This window comes from Aulonocara stuartgranti (assembly GCF_965226115.1).
Source record: "Aulonocara stuartgranti genome assembly, chromosome: 10".
Lineage (NCBI taxonomy): Eukaryota > Metazoa > Chordata > Actinopteri > Cichliformes > Cichlidae > Aulonocara > Aulonocara stuartgranti.
In genome coordinates this window covers 5,199,194-5,215,939 of record NC_138946.1, presented here as the reverse complement: position 1 = coordinate 5,215,939, position 16,746 = coordinate 5,199,194, and the positions used below count along the sequence as shown (strand labels likewise).

General features: G+C 39.5%; 1 protein-coding gene across 1 annotated transcript; it reads left to right on the top strand.

Annotated features, from left to right (window-relative positions):
- The first annotated feature begins 553 nt into the window (after positions 1 to 553).
- On the top strand, positions 554 to 16,119 carry slc25a14 (solute carrier family 25 member 14). The gene is made up of 8 exons (XM_082548613.1): positions 554 to 825; positions 2,164 to 2,331; positions 5,384 to 5,473; positions 11,637 to 11,722; positions 11,952 to 12,047; positions 12,308 to 12,432; positions 12,518 to 12,731; positions 14,818 to 16,119. Exons 1-8 carry the CDS (start codon positions 642 to 644, stop codon positions 14,857 to 14,859), a joined length of 1,005 nt encoding a protein of 334 aa, XP_082404739.1. The 5' UTR covers positions 554 to 641; the 3' UTR covers positions 14,860 to 16,119.
- The last annotated feature ends 627 nt before the right edge of the window (positions 16,120 to 16,746 follow it).

Below are 16,746 nucleotides of genomic sequence, written 5' to 3'. Positions count from 1 at the left end.
GGAAGCTAACGAAAGGTGAGAAGTTTTCCGCTGGCATTTTATTAAAGTCAATGCATAGTTATTCTCTGACACATGGGAAACCAAGCTGCATAGAAGGTCGCGGACTTTATCTACAGCACAGGTACGTTCAGTTTGACAGTAACTGGTTGCCAGTTGGTAAATTTGCTAACAGACCGGCTAGTAATTTTTTAGAAGTAGCATTTAGCCTAGCAGCAGCCATCTGTTTCGAGGCGGAACGCTGGAAGCAGGTGGGCGATCATCTCTGTAAAAAAAAAGAAAAAAGAAAAAAAAAGACCATTTTATAAAATGATTAAAACTGTATATATCATCATATGATTTAGATTTCATTAATAAAATAGCTTCTTTGTCATTCTATGACTAGTAGTAATAATAAATAACTTCATTTATTTCTCTTGGCACTGTTGCTATCGGTAACGCATTCCGTGCCCGCCTCTTGCACCCCAGCCAATCAAGACGCCGAAAATGTTATTGACTTTATTATAAGCCAATAGTAGGGTCACAACAAATATGACGGCTCTCCTCACCGCGTTCGATACTGCGGGGCGTCTCTTTCCGGCGCAGTATGCTGGGATGCTGATGCTGAGGCACTTCGTTGATCTGTAGCATCCTCTTTTACCTCAATGTTTGTCGACATGTTGTATTGTCTGAGGTGGCAGCACTGCGTTGACCTCTGTCTGGGTGGTCTTCTTCTATTTTTAGCGGGGCTGCAGCAGGTGGAAGCAGCAGCCGCCGCCACGGAGATGGCTAACTTGAACTGGAAGCCGTTTATCTACGGAGGGATGGCCTCGATTGTCGCAGAATTCGGTACGTGGTGCGCCGCAATATCCACACATTGACCATCAGGTGTATTTTTGGGGTTTTTTTGTATATATTTTTTTGGGAGTCGGGGGTATATGCTTTAATGTAACACGAGTAGAGCGCGTTGTATGCAAATGGTTAACCGCCAGTATTGTAGGAAAATGCATCACTACAGATAACACTGGCTCCAAAAAGGGAAATGGTGCATGTAGCAGAGAAAATGTCAAAGCCATTTGGTGATAATTGTGTTCCCCATTCTGCAATCGCAGGTGTGTGGCATTCACAAAGTTCAGTCCAGATTGTTGAGTGCTGACAAAAGTCTGGTGTTTAGCCTCAGTTTGTGTCTCTCACACAATCATCACATTCAAAATCATATTTAGATTTTTTGCTCCATGCAAAAGCCCATTTAAATCACTCTTCATCAGCTACTCTTTGCTATTTAATCCTATTGTCTACTATTTATATATTTTGTTCCGGTACAGTTGGTGTGGAGCACCTCCAATTTCATTGTACATGTACAGTGACAATAAAGGGCTATTCTATTTTTTTTCCCCCCAGAGAACATGAGACAAAATTAAAACATTTCATCTGTTGCTCTATTTAGAGTCTTAAAGAATGAAGAAAAATACATTTCCTGTGTTTAAATACATGTTGCTTAGAATTGGGTTGTAAAACTAATAACACAATGACATTCTAAGAGCAAGTAACCAGTAGCAAGAGCCATGGAGGCATTCAAACTTAAATTTTAACAACACTTTGGCTTTCAGCCCATCATATTCTTTCACTCAAATGTCTCCATAAAAGTTCAGATTTACTCTCTGCTCGGTTCTGACAGGGTTAGTCCATTTTACATGGACCTGTTTGTTTATTTTTTTGCAACTGAATGAGAAGTTCTGCAACTAAAAAATACATGCTTCTTTTTAATATAAACAATAAGTAAATGTTTAATTCTGTTGAATAATCTGTGGTTTGAGTGCTGATTAAAGTAACTGTTAATAATAGTTTTGTCATAATCAATATGTAATTTTGAGGTGTTCATTTCAGACTAATCTTTTTTTGTTTGTTTGTTTTTGTTTGTTTTTTTAAACGCCAAAAATAAACTTTCTGGAAGTTATGCTTCTACCACTATCTTTCCTCTTGTAGAACTCATCTATTGACTTCAGTAGAAGATTTCTCTTTTAACATGATTGATGTTTACTGTATATGATATGAACATAGAGCTACATGATATACATTTGTTTCTGTATTCTGAGTCTTTTTAAAATAATAAAATAAATAAAATAAAATAATAAACCACATAAAATGTGTTTTTAATCCCTATTTATCATTATTTTTCATTCTCAGGCACATTTCCCATTGACCTTACTAAGACCAGACTACAGGTCCAAGGTCAGTCTCAGTACACAGAGGTGCGCTACAGAGGCATGTTCCATGCTCTGTTCAGGATCGGGAAGGAGGAGGGCATTCGGGCGCTCTACTCTGGGTATGGAATATTATCTTTTAGGCCACTCATTTGATCTGCATAACATGTCATAGTTTCACTGTAGAAAGGTTTTCCGTGATGCATCTCTCTAGTTTACATGAATGCTATTGCTTGATCAAGATTAAAAATTCCTGTCTTTGCTTAATACGTTTTTGTTTTCTGACTCAGCTGAGCCTTTGTAGGCTGACTGTGCACATAAGCAGTGTTGGCAAAGAGCCTGTGTTGCTTTACCTAACGGATGTCTTAGCATTTCCTGTATTTTCTGGGCCATTTGATGTACAGAAAAGTCTTAATAAATTTAACTCTGTAGCAACAATGTTAAAAAATCTGGTTTATATCTCTTTGGTGGAATGCCAAAACCTCATTGATTGGCTCCATCATTTCTTATATGTAGGAAAGTCCATTTGTATTTAATATTTTCTCTAATGTTATAAATAATTCTGCTATCTCCCTGTCTACATTGCTTGTGCTGCAGAGAAGCGACTGCCCCCCTCGCCAGTGTTTTTCATTTGAGCTTTACTGAGAGCTAATACACTTTGAAATAAGACTCCGCTGTAAGTTTAAGTGGGGGTTATTTGAATAAAGATTTCCTTAGAATTTCAGTCCTACCAGCTCTTATTTCCAGGGAGTGTGCATACAGTCCCAGGTAAATTATTGTTCCTAGAAGACAGGGAGATCTCATTTTCTTTTCTCTCATTGTGCAGTCAAATAGTCTTACTTGCTACTCACTTCTGATATCATATATGGGTGACGCAGGCTGCTGCTGGCTGCTCTGTTAAAGCAGTTTAGTATTCTATTTTAGCTTCATGATATTTTGTGGAAGGGGGGTAGAAGGGAGTCGGGTCACGTATGGTTAGAGTGGTCAGCAGCTTAGGTTGGTCGGGATATGAACCTCAGTAAATATGAATGCACTCCACTGGTTAAAAATAAACTCACCACTGTCAGTGTTTCTCACATTGAAGTTTCAAAGTGTTATTGTCATATGCACAAAATATCTGCATATAACAAAATATTTCCCAACATGTTTCCCTGTACAACTAAATTTTTCCTTTGCTGTCCACAACAGATGCAAAAAATGCTCATATAAAATGGAGAAATAGAATAAGTGATCATTTAAAGGAATAATAAATGTATAAAGACAGCATATGAGAAATATAGTAAAAATATATGATATGCAAAAAAATATAACTATATGAGCTGCAAGGTGTCTGTACACAGGGCTATGCAATAAATGAATTTGAATTTCAGCCTAAACAATATTTGTGCTGCTTCTACTTTGAAATAATTTTCTCTTTTGGCCTTCAACACATCTCTTTCCTTGATTTTTACCCCTTAATAAAAATCCCTGCCATGCTGCTGTATGTTTGGTTTAGTTTATTTAGCTTTTGTTAGGTAAGGTATAATAAAAGTTTAAGAAAGATGAAGATAAAATATTTTATTTGCCACTTGTACACATGCACGAGGTCCGGGTTCATAGGAAATCTAGTTAAACAACTCTTTTCTTATTCAATAAATCCCTTCCTTTTGAGTGATCGTGATGAATATCTATAGTCTTACTGGACCAAAAAAACCCATAATTAAGCAACCCTGTGTTCACATTTGTGACTCCTTTCTTTGCACACATTTTCTTAAATGAGTTATTGAATAACACAGTTAATAAATTCTCCAGTGGAAATATTTGTGAAGTACTTTGTGGCCATAAATACCTGAACAATGTAGTCAGCTGTCTCTCACCCTGTGGATGAACTCCAACTCCACTATCTTGGATTGGAGCTGGTGGAAGGTCAGTAATATCATGGATTGCCAGAGTAGCTAGCTGGCGAGCTGTTAGGGAAACCACAAGGCGGGAAAATAATTAATATACTTGGGTTGGCTGCCCAAGTAAAGCCTAAAGTCCTCTGAGTTCTCTAAATTATGCCTCCTTGTCTCTTCTGTCCTCTATCCTCCTGCCAGTGACCAGGAAATCGGTCTTTTTCCACCATACTGAAAAATGTTTGAATTCTTAAAATTCGTGTGGAGAGCATAGAGAACAGGCAAGCAGGGGAAGCTGCTAATCAGACTTTTTGCTCTTGTGTGTATGATTTCACATTTGGTCATGTTGCACCCTTCTCAATTTAACTAAGTCCTAAATGGTACCATGTCATGAGCGCTGTTACATCTGAGATCGTAGCATACATCAGTAGGTGGGCAGTAACAAACCAATTTATGATGAAGCTGCACCACATGCCCTCTTTAACTGAGGCGCAGAGGCAAATATGTTCTCATTCTGTTAAATTCATATTGCCTCCACTCCTCTGCTCACATTTCTCGTGGGTGGAATAAGACACAAGTTGAGGATGTTGCAGTCTGAGAAAAGCAAAAAGTGTGGGAAAGTGTGGGACTCATTTGCTTCTCATTTATCAGCCACACTCATCTTCAGCCCTTTGGTACTCACCTTCTGAAGGAGAAAAGCTGGATGGTTGTTCACCATGTGGTTTTTCTTAACTGACATATAGACACAGACATACAGGCACACACAGACACAAACATCCATTCCCACCCTCATGCTCTCATATGCACTTACTCCACACTCAACCAACGTGGAGACAGACATGAAGAGACGCTGTACACACGATCACACTCCCCAAGCGTACTCTACAAACCGGGTCTAGGTACCCTTGCCCCTGGAGGGGGGAAGTGCACCCAGACCCAGGTGGTGTTACCCTTTTCCCTGCGGTGGGGAGAGGCAGACCGCCCCGACTCCGCAGCAGCAGGGAGGCCCCACACTCCAGACCGCAGTCGGACGGCCAACTCCTCCTCCTAGCCCCCCCGCTCCAGCAGGCCGCAGAGAACGGGGGTGAAAGAAGACTCCAAACCTCCCTCCACCCGCTCATTGTAGTGTTGATGCATGTGTGTTCTAAGGTGCATTTAAAACCCAGGAGGGCATGGAGCTACCTGCCAGAGAGCAGCAGGTAAGCGCACCATGACCACCATGGTCACCACCCATCTTGAGGAGTTTGCCCCCTCACCTATACTAATGTGCCACAAACAGGACTTTAATATCACCAGCCATTCCCATGTTAGCAATACTTCTCCTCACAGAATTTACAGGCTACTTTCAGACAGGCTCTGGGACAATAGAGATAGGAACCTACAATTCTCTGAAGAGGCTATTTGTCAGTCAGCCAGAAGGTTGGTACCACTATTTCTAACTCTAATATCTTTTTTTTTTTTTTTTTTTTTTGTGTCCCTTTACTAAGTTCTCCTTAAAAGGCAAATTTTAGACTGTCTTTAATTCACAGGGTTTCATTAGTTAGTTACACAGAACCCAGCTGAAAACTTGATAGTATAGCATACTTGGGTGAAGCTAAACCAGACAACTGGCCAACCATGTAGGTGTTTTAATACGGCATAAAATTTAGAATAACAATTATTATATTACCTATCACAGTAAACTGATACAATGTCCTTTAACATGCATTTGATTTGCAAGATTTTAGTTTGGGCTCAGCCAAAACCAGAGATTACAGTAAGCAAATGCTTTTTAAGCTATCTGATCTTGCCTATAATAAAAACAGAACGGACAGAGAGTCATTTTCTTACATTTGCATTTTAGCTGGTTAACTGATGCTGCTATTCAGAGTCATATCTTTGACCCCTTTTAACATATGAAATGGAAAAACTATGTAAAGCATTTTAGCTAATGTGTTAATATACCCATATGGAAAAGATATATATAAATCTTATAAAGTTTGAATCTGTCTTGTGTGAAACTTGTATGGAAAGACATATAAGAGTGAAAACAGATATAAGATCCTTAAAAAGTATATATAATGAAACTTGTATGCTTGATCTACTCAAACAGATATTGAAGTAATAGGAAGACATTTCATGAGTAAATCATGTAAGCCTTATATCATTTACTCATGAAAGTGGCCACTTCATGAGTAATCACATATCATTTATTATTTTCTTTCCGTATGGGTAAAGACACTGGGCTGTGCAATAAATAGAACTTTGACTTTTTGGGAGGGAAATAGAAAACCCAAGACAGTTATGTGGCACTTTGGTCATCTCTTTACAGCACTGATATGCAACTCCAGTCCTTGAGGGCCGGTGTCCTGCAGGTTTTAGATGTGTCCTTGATCCAACACAGCTGATTCAAATGGCTAAATTAACTCCTCACCATGTCTTGTAGTTCTCCAGAGGCCTGGTAAGAACTAATCATGTGATTCAGGTGTGTTGACCCAGGGTGATATCTAAAACCTGCAGGACACTGGCCCTCGAGGCCTGGAGTTGCCCTTACCCCTGCTTTACACAGAGGTGCATTTGTGATGCTGTTGATCTTTTTTCTTTCTAAATTTCTCCAAATATCTGAACACCCTCCAAACTGTACTAATGGAAAATTATAAACTACCACTGAAACAATAGGAAACTAAAACTAAACATTTTCAAATAATTAAAAGCTGAACACAGACAAGTAAACTAACTGAAAATAAAGTGAAATAAAAACAAAAAGTCTAAATCTGGGATTGTTGTGGAGGCTAAAAAGCTAAATTGGGTTCTGTTTATGGTGCAGCCCTATCCCTCTATGTTACCCACCCCTATAAAGGGTTTTCTTTTTGTTGTTGTTGTTTTTTTGTTTTGTTTTGGGGGAGGTCTTCCATCAGCATACCCAGTAATGATGACTAAATGGATATTTAGGATCTTCCTTACAAGATTCGCCATAACAAGTAGCTAATGGTTTGAGAGATTGGCAGAGTTTTGAGCCCGATGCCCTTTCTGACACCCCTCCAAAGGGGATTTGTGTTTCCAACTGGAATCAAATCACCGTTGAAGTGTGAGTGATATTTGCATTGCATCTTGAGGATCAGTAAGCTTACAAAATGAACTCCAAATGGTTTAAACATACTATGTTATTCACTTGTGTGTTCCCAGGAGAGGAAAGGGATCTGTCACAAAGGTAAAGGCCAAACACTTAATGGCAGGCTGAAATAGAGATGCTCCAGAGAAATTTTTTTTGACAGAACTCCCTTTGCTTATTTTCTGCTCACGCAGGTTCTGCTGGACTTAGCACAGTTAAAATGTAGGCAGCTCTGCATATGCACAGCAACAGGGAGCACAACTCAGGCAAAGATAATGTGTTACAACTACACTCATTAAGATGTTTGATCATTTTTTTCCCAGCAACGTCATCATTATTATTGACGATCTTTCTTCGTCGTCTTCTTCGCTGGTGGCTGCTGACAATATCTAATTTAGTGGTGGACAGGAACTAGTAGAGGTTTGTGGTGTTGGCCTTGAAGAGTGGATGCTTGGAATTAGACAGGAGAAAGGGGAAAAGATTAATATTGCTGTTTATTTATTTATTTTTTAAATGGTAAAAACTGTCTACACAAAGCGAGCTCTTTACAAGCCTGCCATGATCTTTAAGGCGAACTTTGAAGCCTAGGATTAGAACCATTAAGAGTGAATATCAATAAATGTCCTTCTCTAACGGCTCCCTGAGACACAACAGCCAGTTCTCTTTTTCTTGCCAAGTGTTGAGTTGATCATCAAGATATACTGACATTGAAAGGAATAGAGCATAACTAAACTCCGCAGTGCACTGATTTACCTCAATTTGACTTCAAGCCAGTATTTTTTTATTTTTTTTATTACTATGCAAGTCATATTTTTAACCCTTCAAACCAAACAGCAGAATATCAGAGTCATTTAACATTGTAGTGTGGAATAATTAACACAAAATTCGGCTTCTAAAATGCTCTTCATTTGGATAAATCTGGGGCTGGTGCAGTTTCATAACTATAAAAGTCTCCATGGCAGGTGAACCAAAAATTGATTGTGCATGACCGTGCTTCTCTTGCTTTTCATTTTTTCATGCTCATTCTTTTTTCTTTGTTTGCAATCAATGCTAGTTTTGTGCATCAAACATGAAAAAACCCCTTGCAAATCTTTTCTTCCTTGTTTGGATTGCAAAATATTGGATGTTGTGTTGTCACTTGTTTGAGATTAAGTGGATGAAAAGAGGTTAATGATGTTTGTATGTTTGTTGGAAATGGTTGAAAGTAAAGCAGTTATATGATAATTTGCCCCTGGTAATGAATAAAATACATTCACCTTAGCTGAGCGGATGTCCTTTATTTGTTAAAAATCAAAATCAGCCTTGATAAACACACACTGAGGTCCCAACATTTTACCCAGGTTAAGTTGGACATTTCTTTTTTCCAACATATTTCCTCTGAATAGAGCGACAGTACAACACCTGTGTTGACCCATCTGGAAGTGAGTGAGTTAACATCCCGGCAGTAATTTGCAAGCTAAACAACAGGCAAAGTGCGTCCAGTAAGGAAGGAAGGAAGGGACAGAAAGATGAGTGGGGATGGAAAAGGCAGGAAACTATGAAAGAGGCTGTTTTGATACTGATACTCTGATAAGCTTTTATCCATTTGTCAAACATATATTTGATATTAAGTGTGCACAGCACAAAATTGCATAATTTTTTTTTATTTTTTTATTTTTGCCAGAAAAGGAAAGTGATGTTGTTTGAGACTGAAATTGGCTTCCTTTTTATATACTGTGGTATGCAAAAGTTTGGGCACCCCTGATAATTTTCACGTTTTTCCTTCATAAATCATTGGTTGTTTGGATCAGCAATTTCATTTAAATATATCTTATAGCAGACAAACACAATGATATTTGAGAAGTGAAATGAAGTTTATAGGATTTACAGAAAGTGTGCAATAGTTACTTAAACTAAATTAGGCAGGTGCATAAATTTGGGCACCCTTGTTGTTTTATTGATTTGAATACCTTTAGCACTAATTATTGAAACATAAAATTTGTTTGGTAAGCTCATTGACCCTTGACCTACATACACAGGTAAATCCAGTCACGAGAAAGGGTATTTAGGGTGGCCAATTGCAAGTTTTTCTCCTCTTTGCATCTTCTCTTGAGAGTGGCTACATGGGAGCCTCAAAACAACTCTCAAAGAGATTGTTCAACATCATGGTTTAGGGGAAGTATACAAAAAACTATCTCGGAGATTTCAGCTGTCAGTTTCCACTGTGAGGAACATAGTGAGGAAATGGAAGACCACAATTGTAATTGAGGCTGGAAGTGACAGGTCAAGGAAAATCTTAGATAAGCAGAGGGAAAGGATGGTGAGAACGGTCATAGTCAACCCACACACCAGCTCCAAAGACCTACAACATCATCTTCCTGCAGATGGTGTCACTGTCCATCGTTCAACTATTCAGTGCACTTTGCACGAGGAGATGCTGTATGGGAGACGAATGCAGGAGGAACAAGTACAATGTTCTGGAATGGCCATCTCAGTCCCCAGACCTGAATATTATTGAAAATCTATGGTGTGACTTAAAGCGGGCTGTCCATGCTCTGAAACCATCAAACCCGACTGAACTGGAGATGTTTTGTAAAGACAAAAGGTCCAAAATACCTTCAACCAGAATCCAGACTCTCATTGGAAGCTATAAGAAGTGTTTGGAGGTGTTATTTCTGTAAAAGGAGGATCTACTAAATATTGATGTAATTTTTCTGTTGGGGTGTCCAAATTTATGCACCTGCCTAATTTAGTTTAAGTAACTGTCATCCAAAGACATAAGTGGGAGGGGGGGAGGCACCATCCCAGCCACCTTGGCAATAGTTGTTGTGGTTTGATGCTAAATAACAAAAGTCAGTATAAAATATAATAAAATTGAATTTAGATGGCATTTGTCAGCACACTTGCCAGCTTGTACTTGCACTGACCTTATTTGAGACCACAAATCACAGGGAAATGTGTACATTTCTGTCCTTAATAAGCAACACAGCGATTACACTGTTGTACTGCTAATGTCAGATTTCTATTCCTTGATCCAGTGTAGACACCACATTTGGTTACTACAAATGAGATCAACCATCTGAATGTTTTTAAGCCAGTATGCACAATGTAGATTATAGAAAATATGAGAAAATTAGATAAGCCAAACAATGGTTACGCCTTTGATTTTCTCCTTCTCTCTTCTCTTAAAACTGACTGTGAAGTACTGTGTGCTTGATAAGAGCTCTGAATAGGAATCTGTAATTTCAACTTGGTGCCTTTTAGCATATTTTTAACCTTTCCACCTTCCAGAAATAGCTATCCTAATTTTGTAGCTTTTACTCAAAATTAAGAGAACTTCATTTCAGACAGGCTCTAGTTAAGAGACAGGCTAACGGCTAATGTTTCTTTTTGAGGCTAATAATGATTTCTGTGGAGTTCAAATAATTCCAGTGTATCATTTGCTACTGTTGATACACAATATTCTGTAGTATGCATTTAAAGAGAAAAATAGTCAGAGGTTGGGTAGGTTCTCACCTACTAGCAAAAGATCTTATACAAGTTAGTTAACAACTTGCCATTAAGGTGTCACTTGACTATGCATTGTCTGCTTAGCCGTGTTGCCTACTCCATTCTGCTTTATGTTGTTGTTTTCAGGCCATTTCCTTTTTTTAATTTAAATTTATTTTTGGCAACTTTGGGTTTCGTTTTTTTTTAGCGCATGCTCAGACTTTAATGGCTAGTACTGTTGGACTGCAAGAAAACTCTCATATCTGTCTAGAAACAGCTGTAAACACTGAACTGTGATAATACCATTTATACATTTTCATGAGGATTATTTTCAGCATTATAAGAAATGTAAAAAAGTGTGAACAACAACATCAACATTTACACTAATGCTGAAATGAGAGAGACTGATATATCAGTTGAGCTCTACTCTTGATTTGTCATTTTTTAAGGATGTAAGATATTTAAAAGGGTTGATTCTTTGATATGTCGATTTTTCTCATTGTGATCAGACGTTGATGTGAGATGTTGAAAGTACAAGGTGCAAAAACAATTGAACTTTTCTTCCTCAACAGATGTTTCAAAACAGGCCCTAAAATAATGCCAATATGTGGGGTTTTTTTTTTTTTTTGTTAATGTCACAAAAAGTCAACACTTTAAGTTAGTTTGCATTAAAGAAATTGTATTTATATTTTAAACTGTATACACTATACAGTAACTGGATCCTTGCAAAATTAACACTTTGTTCTGTAATCTACAGACATTAAGAAGAATAATAATAATTGTACTGAGTTGTCTCGGTTGCTGTTCTAAATAATTACACTGATGTTTAGACCCAGAGAAGATGCAATAGTGTACCAAAACTGATACACAAAGCAAGAATTAAGTGTTCATAAAATTTACGTTATCTCTAGAAATAACCCTTTAGACATCAATTCATAGTTAATTATAGGATGATCTAGTATTTGCTAGTTTGCTGGTTGGTTTTGGCTCTGCCTTGACTCAATTTGTGTAATTTTGTGACAGATGAGACGATGGTCATCAACGTCTTCTGCGGCGTCGTGTCTGGAGTCCTGTCGTCCTCTTTGGCCAACCCTACAGATGTTCTCAAGGTGACTACTAATGTTGGCAGTAAGCCCTAGGATATTGGAATGTGTGTGCTGTCAATATCAAAGCACTGCTTTATTATTTATTAAACAGCAGTTGTGACACTGATATGCTGAGAAATACTCACTCATGAAACATAATACTAGTAACTTTATAGTTGAACCTTTTTCTGTTTTTAAACCTAATCCATGAGCCAAAGGTTTAGCAACTGTTTTGTGTTTCCATTTGTTTTAGATCAGAATGCAGGCACAGGGCAGCCTGCTCCAAGGCAGCATGATGTCCAACTTCATCAACATCTACCAGACAGAGGGCACCAGAGGGCTGTGGAGAGTGAGTGCTGCATTTCGCTGTATAGCTAGGTCAAGGTGTTTTTGACCATAAAAGTTACAGTAAGGTCTGGTCTAGCTCTTCACGTGATTTCTTTACAAATTAATCTGGTCCAATCTATCCACAGTTTAGCACAAAGCCTAAAAGCAACTTTTCTATGCCCCCAAGGAAAATAGGCACCCATCTTGCTTCATTCTGTTCACTGAGTTGCACTGTAAGTGTGTTACGGTCTGATTCATTTTCTCCATCCTTCACGTCTTCAGGGTGTCATCCCCACAGCACAGCGAGCAGCTATTGTTGTCGGAGTGGAACTTCCTGTCTATGACATAACAAAGAAGCACCTCCTTCGTTCCGGCCTCATGGGAGACACTATTTTAGCACATTTCATGTAAGTTTAAACTATTCTTAAAGTCTGTCTTTAGCTGTGCAGTGGCAACAGCTGTAGTTAATCTGCATTCTGTGTTTTTCTGCAGTTCAAGTTTTGCATGTGGCTTGGCGGGGGCACTGGCCTCCAATCCTGTAGATGTGGTCAGAACTCGAATGATGAACCAGCGAGTTTTGTCTGGAAACCCCATTTACAAAGGAACATTGGATGGACTGATGCAGACGTGGAGGAATGAAGGCTTCTTTGCTCTCTACAAGGGATTTTGGCCTAACTGGCTACGACTGGGACCTTGGAACATCATTGTATCCTTTAAAGTAAACAAAACTTGAACTTGGATCATTTCTAGTTCTTAGAAAAATAATTAATTCCATAAAAGACCTGGAATAGGATCAGAAACAGTAAATCTAGATATATAATATGGAAAAAAACTGCTAGTACTTTAAAATTTAGCATTTGGCCATCCCTATTAGACTCGGGCTATATCATGGTGTTATGGTATACCAGGGTAGTTATAAATCCCAGTGGACATGACTTCCAGTTTTTAGGCCTGCCACTTCTTATTTTGTCCATCCATCCATTTTCTTCCACTTATCCGGGGCTGGGTCGCGAGGGCAGCAGCCCAAGCAGAGAAGCCCAGACCTCCCTCTCCATAGTCACCTCCTCCAGCTTATCTGGGGGAACACCCAGGCGTTCCCAGGCCAGCCGAGAGATATAATCTCTCCAGCATGATCTGGGTCTGCCCCGGGGCCTCTTCCCAGTGGGACATGCCTGGAAAACCTCGCCCAGGAGGCATCCTTTTCAGATACCCGAACCACCTCAACTGTCTCCTTTTGATGTGGAGGAGCAGTGGCTCTACTCTGAGCCCCTCCCAAATGGCCGAACTTATCACCCTATCTCTAAGGGAGAGGCCAGCCACCCTTCGGAGGAAGCCCATTTCCGCAGCTTGTGTTCACGATCTCGTTCTTTCGGTCACTACCCACAGCTCATGACCATAGGTGAGGGGAGGGACGTGGATCGACCGGTAAATTGAGAGCTTCGCTTTTACACTCAGCTCTCTCTTCACCACAACAGACCGGTACAGCGTCCGCATCATTGCAACCGCTACACCAATCCGTCTGTCGATCTCCGGCTCCCTTCTCCCGTCACTCATGAACAAGACCCCTCCAGGTCAGGGACGAGACCCTGACCCGGAGTGGGCACTCCACCCTTTTCCGGCTGAGGACCATGGCCTCAGATTTGGAGGTGCTGATTCTCATTCCCACAACTTCACACTTGGCTGCAAACCGTTCCAAGGCGAGCTGGATGCCATCACCTGATGAAGCCAACAGAACCACATCCTCTGCAAAAAGCAGAGATGAGATCCTGAGACCACTGAAGTGAAAGCCTTCCGCCACTTGCTACACCTAGAAATTCTGTCCATAAAAATTATGAACAGAACCGGAGACAAAGGGCAGCCCTGGCGGAGCCCATCACCCACCAGGAACGAGTCAGACTTATTGCCGGCTATGCGGACCAAGCTCTTGCAACGGTCGTATAAGGACTGAATGGCCCATAGCAATGGGCCAGACACCCCATACTGCCAGAGCACCCTCCACAGGACCCCCCGAGGGACACGGTCGAATGCCTTCTCCAAGTCCACAAAACACATGTAGACCGGTTGGGCAAACTCCCATGCGCCCTCGAGTATCCTCGAGAGGATAAAGAGCTGGTCCAGTGTTCCACGACCAGGACGAAAACTGCATCGCTCCTCCTGTATTCAAGGTTCAAATGTATAGAAAGCTTATTTTATCCTCAACTTAATTAATTTCACTGCCTCCATGTCACATAAATGCCTATGAGTTCTCCTCTCCTCGACCTTTGCATTCCATTACTCCATTAAGCAGAAGGATGATGTCCATCTCAGCCACTGTTCAAAACCAGTGCCTACTCCTATGTATTTTTATTGGATTCATTTTATGCATTTATGAGAATGCATCAGTTTCTTAGATAACATAATTACACACTAATCAGTTTATATTTATGAGTGAAGTATGTTTCTTTTTGTTTGTTTTGTATTGCTAAATAACTTTTTTTTTTTTTTTTTGGTAACGGCTGGCCACTGGCTGTACTTTTAAAGAAAGTCTGGCTCCTTGAACGAAAAATATAAAGAAATTAAAGGAGGCTTGAGACTTTTGCACAGTACAAATTAAATTGACTTGTATGGCAATCAAGTAATGGACTTGGTGAGTTTGTTCAGCCTACCCCATGAACCATCGTAGTGCTGGCAATGATGCTCTCTGTCAGTGTTTTCATTGGTGCAATTTGAATACCAACTTTTTTTGCAAGGTAAATGCATTGAAGTATTTGTATCTGCCAATCCACTGTCTGTTTCCTTAACATACTTCTCAGTTCTTCATCACCTTTGAGCAGCTGAAGAAGCTCCCATTTTAACAAGAGCCGGTAGTGCGACTGTGTGGGTCGGTTGGACTGTGTCAGAGATAAGTGGGGCATGAGCATGGCACCAGGCGATTTGGCAAATCTATATTCACACTCCCTTTGAACGAAAACCAGTTTCATTTCAAGGTTGTTTTTTTTGTTTGTTTGTGGGTTTTTTTTTTTGTTTGTTTGTTTTTTTTTATTGTTACTGATTCTGTTTTAAAGACTGCTGTGGTTAATGATTTCGCTCACCATTTCACACTCCTCAGGCAGCTAAATGCGTAGTTCTAGCAAAAGAGGGAAAGCTTAGAGGACAATGTGTTTTGTTTTGTTTTTCTCAGCTGATGAGAAATAGATTAGTGTGGATTGCATAACTGGATTTTTAAACTTGGACTTTCTGAGGACAGAGTGAAAATTTCTAATTATTTGCTCAGGATTCTTAGACACAGCTGATGCACGTACGGAGGAAAAAGGGTGTTAGATTTTAAAAAGAATGTGTAGAAAGCTTTGTTTTAGGGGAAAGATGGTGCATGAAATTTGCTCAGAAAATCTCATTTTAACTGCTGAACAGAGGAATGGCGCGAATGAGTGGTACACGTGACAAAGTGACTGTTACTGGTAGTCACAGTAATAAGAGAGATGAAGGTACAACAGAGTTGACACTGTTACAGAGAGATGATGGCTCTTCCAGTGAGCTTTGTGTTCATCTAAAGGTTTTTGTTATTCATTTGTTCTGTTGTTTTACAGTCAGAAATCTGAACCATCTGAGCCTGTGAAGAGTAAATAGCACATCAGCTCTTATTAAGAAGTACTTGATTCAAAGCAGCAGCCAATCCTTAACAAAAAGGTTGTTTTGTTTATTTTTTTCAGTTCTGTTCACATCCATCTGAATCAGTATTAGGATGTAGTCGGTGGTGGGCAGAGAGCTTGCTGCCACACAAACAAGAGAACAATCAGTACATAGTGTAAATGTATGTACAGACACATTCACACTCAGAGGTGGATGTATTTTACCTGAGGCATGTTCCTGTACATACAAGGCCTTATCGTTCCTCTTTTAACCTCAGTTCCTGTGCCAAATTGCGTCCCGTCCCGAACTTGCACTTGGTCTTTGTAATAAGTCACTGTAGTTGATGTAGATTACTCGGTGACATGTGCACATTTGTAAATCACATTCTCTGAACTCCACCCATGTAAAACAGACCAGACATATTTACATTTATTTTTAACTGCTTGTTTAAATTTTATTTAAAATAAACATTTTTTTCTTCCTCATTTTGTGTCTGGGTGCTGGTCAAATTCAGTTTTTTTTATTTATTTATTTATTTTTTGCTTAATTTATCAAAATCCTTTAACAGCACTGTTATAGGCAGCCGTGCTCTTTAGGTTATATTTGACTAATATTTCATAAACCAGCACCACGTTGGTCATACTCATCCACATAGCTGTGCCATCTTTCTCTCAAATGCTAAAAAAAAAAACCTGATTGGATTTTGTGAATCTGTTTCTTCTAATTGCATCACCCAGTCTCCTCTAGTTTTGATTAAAAGACGCACACGGTGTCCACTGGTACTGAATCATTGCGGCTGCAGAAATGTCTGGGTTTTGTTTTTTGTTTGTTTGTTTTTTTAGGCTGCATTTGCACTACGTACAGTAGTCCTCCTTTCCTGCCCTTTAATTACATGTGCTTAATAATCTGCCCCTGAGAGCGCTTTACTTTGTCTCAGCATCTCGACTCTTCTCTATCATGCTTGCTTGTCTCTTTCAAACACCTTTGGGCAGCACTCTTCCATAGGAGCATTAGGATCATAATTTTATGCATCTTGTAGTTTAATTGGAACAATTTGTTAACTGCGTAACACAATTTTCATAAAGGCAGCTGTTTAAGTGCCCTGCTTAAGC

Excerpts from the sequence above, each read along its gene's own strand:
- slc25a14 (XM_082548613.1), top strand. The coding sequence starts at position 642 with ATGTTTGTCGACATGTTGTATTGTCTGAGGTGGCAGCACTGCGTTGAC. Across the intron at positions 5,474-11,636 it reads ATTTGTCAGTCAGCCAGAAG|ATGAGACGATGGTCATCAAC; the intron begins GTTGGTACCACT and ends ATTTTGTGACAG. Across the intron at positions 11,723-11,951 it reads ACCCTACAGATGTTCTCAAG|ATCAGAATGCAGGCACAGGG; the intron begins GTGACTACTAAT and ends CATTTGTTTTAG.